Source organism: Austrofundulus limnaeus, unplaced genomic scaffold, assembly GCF_001266775.1.
Source record: "Austrofundulus limnaeus strain Quisiro unplaced genomic scaffold, Austrofundulus_limnaeus-1.0 Scaffold62, whole genome shotgun sequence".
NCBI lineage: Eukaryota > Metazoa > Chordata > Actinopteri > Cyprinodontiformes > Rivulidae > Austrofundulus > Austrofundulus limnaeus.
The window spans coordinates 770011-775020 of NW_013952464.1; the positions used below are offsets into that span (position 1 = coordinate 770011).

Consider the following 5010-nt stretch of genomic DNA (forward strand, 5'->3'; position numbering starts at 1 on the left):
AATGTACACCAGTGCGTCCGCCGGGACACGAGACGAATCTAATATCAGCCTGAGAGGAGGAGGCTGATATTGAAAATCATCTGGAATTTTGCCCAGCCGATATTGAAAATCTTCATTCTAATTGCCGCGAATGAATTGAATGTTCTGTTTTGATAAATCCACTCTGCCGCTGAGGGAATTGCATAAATGAAGCATCGCAGATTCGTTTGTGGCTGCCTGCGTGCGCGACTCCTCCGTGTGCCCGGAAGTCATTCTCACACTCTTCCCGTGCTGCCGCTGATTGCTTATTTACTCAAGCAAAAATCCTTGTTCGCATGGCGTTAAAGCACAACACAAATGAAACTTCGACGAGATCTTCCACCCACACCTTACAACGCATCATGTAGTCGTGAGAGGAGCGTTTTTCAAACCATCGTTCAACATGGAGAAAAGAGAGACGGCATATTCATATAGAAAACCATTTTTATTTCTCATAAGGCTGTCTTGTAAGGTACTTATATCTACTGGGGGGGGGGGGGTAGCTTTTTCCTCTTAATACTTTCTCAGCATCATTTGAAGTAACATMTCTCTCCTGTGTGTGAGAGTAGCGATCTACACGACAAGGACTCTTGCCCATGAACACTTCTTCTGATCATGCTCGTCGTTGTTCTGCAGCTCCTGCTGTGCTCGGTTAGAAGGATCAAGAATTGTTGTCACTGCTGCTTAGAAAAGTGAAGCAGTTCTATACATTGTTTTCCCCCTTTTTTTTTACAGAAGCATCGTCTGTCTCGACAGAAAACATTGTTAAATGACAAGCAGAACTTGTTGGGTTTTTTTATGATTCACTTACAGCCTTTCCCTCCCACCAGTGCAAGCGTATACATCAGCTCCTGGATTATGTTCCGGAGCTGATCAATATTCCACCAAGGGAGCTTCTCTTAGAATTGTAAATATATTTTTCAGCCTCCTGCATCTGTCATCTTACAGTACATGTAATGTATTTATATATGTGTTTTATATACACAAATGATCCAACATAAAAAAAAACGAAAAGTGCTCATGAATCTACAATGGGCATGCCCAGCAATAAACGTCAAAATATTCCTTGTGAAGGATGAAGCTCAGGTCATGAAGGCAGACCAGACGGCGTCTGTATTGTCTCGTTGTAGGCTGCAGTTTCTTATAATCTGACGAGTTTTCTTCTTTTATTATTTTTAGTCAAAATGTCCTCCGTAGTTTCACAGCAATGTTATCCTTCTCCAGCAGCAAGTCATCTACAGATATTTTCCACACAGAAATAACAGAATGGGGATCACTTTTACTCCACTGTGCCCGTAGTTTTGTGGAGCTCCATGCACGCCTCCTAACAGGTCCACCTATAGGCAGGTCAACAGATTGTCTTTAAGGGTTTAACCGGCTGTAAATAACCCCCGATAAGCTGTCCCAGGTTTTCAGCAAACAACAAGATTGAAGAAACAGAAAGAGAGCAGATTGGAAACTGGCCACAGCTGACAGCAGACAGTCACCAACATGGAGGCTCGTTGATCATACAGTGGATTAGTCCGGTTTCAAATCCATGGTGCCGCGCAGTGTAAATCTGTTCTATCTGGGCAGATATCCTTTCTGTGGTCCCGTGTAAGCCAGTTCGCAGCTGTGGATGTAATAGTTTTAGACCATTCGATGGGAAAAGGAAAAAAAAAAAGTGCACGTAAAGGAAGAGCTGGAACACAGTCCTGCACTGGGAGCTCTCTGTTAGGTCCTGGGATTAATCTGCAACACAGGGAAGAAGGGGAAAAAAGGAGAGAAAACACAGACGTTTAGAGAATAAAGGCATGGAAATGTGAGGAAATGTTTTTTTTTGTTTCTTTATTTTAAAAACAAGGACTTTTTTAACTCCAGAGGTTTTGGTAACCCCGCCTCACCCCTGGTTTTTGCTTCAACCAAAGAAATACAGCTTAACTCAATGCAAAGTCATTTTATTTTGAAATAAATATATATATAAGAACACTGTAAAAAAGCTTGTATAGTGTGTTTCCATGCTGTGTATGTTGGCTTTGTACTGTATGCTCATACTACATGTACAGTACATTCGACTATCGCGGTTCTCTGTCCTCACAGACATCTTTGATTGGACAAAGGCAGCCTATTGCAGTTATGAAAATCCTTCCAACCTGATAAAATAACTTTGGCCTTGCTAAATCGAGGCCCACGCCTGTGAGTCTGAGCTGCCTCTCTGTGACTTTGGTTCAGGCACTCTTAATTCACCCTCGGCTGCAGATCTGGACACATTTTATCGGTGCTTTGTGCAGCCTTGAGACGGCTATTGAATACTCTGCTTTTCATCATCTTATTCAATACAATGCTTGATAAAAAAAAACTATGTGCAGGATATCTGCATCTGTTAAATCTGTAGATCCTTGTCTCTCTGCTCGGTTTTGATTTTAAAAGCTATATATGCAACAAAACTACAAGCATTTGAGCATTTTTCCAGTTATTTTACAGCTATGAGATAATACAGCAAAGACGTCCTAACTTCGTTGCACATTGTGAAACTAATTAGAAATCTCATAATCCGGTTCAACAAAGAAATTTAGTCATGACATTTCCAGCGAGCTTGGCAGGTGGTTGCCAGGTGTGTGGATTTGATTATAGAGGAAGCGGTTCGGTGCTGCAGTATGTTGAACATGCTATTCAAAAGCCAAAAGATTTCACAAACCACATTTTCGGTATTTTGAGCTTTATGCACCTGGATTTATCACGCGTGTTATTTATAATGTGGTTCCAAAGAAACGATGCGAGAAGCAGGCGAGTGTTGTGTTGAAGACTTTCTAACTCAGGTTTAATTTTGTGTAGCTGAAAACATTTGGTAATATGATGCAGTCCTCCTGCTAGCACACACTTTGATTTGTTTGAATTGATGTGTTTCAAAAGTGAAAGCTTTAGCAGGTAATCAATTTTACATTGAAGTGAGTTTATTTTAATAAGAACTGTAAAATAAATATTACTTTTATTTTCATTTTTCACCTAAAACAGAACCATGAAAGTACAGTATTAAGCGCACCTCTGCAGCCTTTTGGTAGCTGGGTGATTTTCAAAATGTAAAATTATATCAAACACCTTTGACACTGTTTTTACCTGCTGCTGGCTTGTTATATGAATTAACATAATAATTTGGATGAGTGAAAAAACATTAAGTAGCATAAAAATACAATATATAAAAMAATAATGAATCTTTTGTGAGGACATCAGGTGTCATTGGAAAACCCCAAGGATCAAATATCTGGAAATAGTTTTGATAAGTTTTAACTTTTTATATTAATTGAATTTATTTTGTTTTTATAGTTTAAATATATGTGTATTTTCCCCCACACTTACTAAACTTGTCGTACATTTATTGTTTAGTAGATTATTTCTTTGTTGTAACAATGCTTCTTGATAATAAATCTTATACTGTTTGAATWTGGGTTAATTTCCCTTTTAAAAAGTGTGACATTTGTAAGGAACATGCATTTGTGGGATAAGCAGTAGAGCTGAGTCTGTGGGTTGCRCACATGGAAATTAGCCAAATCTTCTCTGCCAAACAGTTTATTCCATTGTTTCTATCACCACTTGTTTTGAGCTTCTGCTACCCCCAGGTTGCTGCCAATCACATTTATAAAATTTATTGCCAAGAAGCATTGTTGCAAAAAAGAAATTATCTACCAAACACAGATTTCCTGACTTTTTTTTACTAAGTATATATGTAAAAAATATAAGCATGGTAGAAAACTGAATAAAAAATCTGTAAGAATCACTGGAGAAAATAATACGAACTAAAAGTTGCATGTTAAGAGTAAATTTATAAGTTCTTATAAATTGTCCAGTTAAACTGAGTGCAGTACTGATGTAATGCTCATTTCTACATTTTGCACCATCTCTGCTTTAAAAAGCAGCTCAGATTGAAYGCACTTCCTTTAGGTCTTTTGACTGTGTATCTYTTTCAAAAMCATTTCCTGTTTTCTCCCATCTTTCTTTAGCTCCGTAATCCTCTTGGCTCTTCTGTCTGGTATTTGCATCTGCATCATCTGGACTGTCTGCCAGCGTATCAAAATTACCTCTGCCAGACCGAGCGCAGTAGCAGGTTACACACTGAGGATCACTCTGCATCTCAGACGCAGCCCCCCGGGGGGTTTGTTAGCAGGAAGAGCGAGGCTGTATGGAAATATCAGCCCACATAGATGTGTAAGAGTGACTAAATGTGTCTGCTCTTTTTTTTTCACTTGTCCTTTTCAAATGAACTGCGAARCAGGTAGCGGTAGATTGCTCAAGGATTTTCTGCCCGTCTGCTTATCTTTGCTAGCAAATTAGCTGTCTGCATTCTAATTTGTTGACTACATTAAACTGCAATTTACTGAAGCTACAGTTAGTAGGGTCCAAGGACAATTGCCTTAGTGAAAGAATTTAGTGCAAACATAACCTAGCCTCTCCCCTTTTCTTGTTYGGTGCTCTGCAAATCAGTCATGCCAGCTAGAAATCACCTTCAAACAGCATCACYAAAGAGTAACCTCAAAAACAAAAGATTGATTGAATAAGACATTGACTAAGCATAAATAACATAAATTAATCAGTAGCACTTAGAGTGAACTCCTTCACTCAAAACCTGTATAAATAAGTCAAATAAACAAAGAAAACAGAGCACCAGTATCTGGTGTGCATTTGTAATTTAGACTCAWATTGAGAAAATAATTTCCTTATGATATGATAAACGTGAACACTTTAGTTTATTTTTATTTGTCTGTAGTCATAATGATATACAGGCTTAGATGAGAATAAACATAAGTGGTGGAACAGATCTTTAATGAATGTGGATGAAATGATCATTAAAGTGCCTGTGACATGCATTTCCATGAAATACAAAAAGTCAAAGAAAAAATATTTATATTTAAAAAAACTTGGCATAATACACACAATTTTACCTATTATATCACATAACAGGCATATTTTCTTTTGAATTTTGCTCAGTTAAAGTGAGACAGGAAGTGACATCAAAGG

General features: G+C 38.1%; 1 protein-coding gene across 2 annotated transcripts in view; it reads right to left on the reverse strand.

The window, feature by feature from the left end:
* Window positions 1-444: 444 nt before the first annotated feature.
* Window positions 445-5010, reverse strand: part of tafa1b (TAFA chemokine like family member 1b) — a 161418-nt gene continuing 156852 nt past the window's right edge. For both annotated transcript variants that reach the window (XM_014009851.1, XM_014009849.1), the window contains one exon: window positions 445-1749. In XM_014009851.1, coding sequence (XP_013865305.1) covers window positions 1732-1749 — 18 coding nt within the window. In that variant the 3' untranslated portion in view covers window positions 445-1731. The remainder of the gene's footprint in view (window positions 1750-5010) is intronic.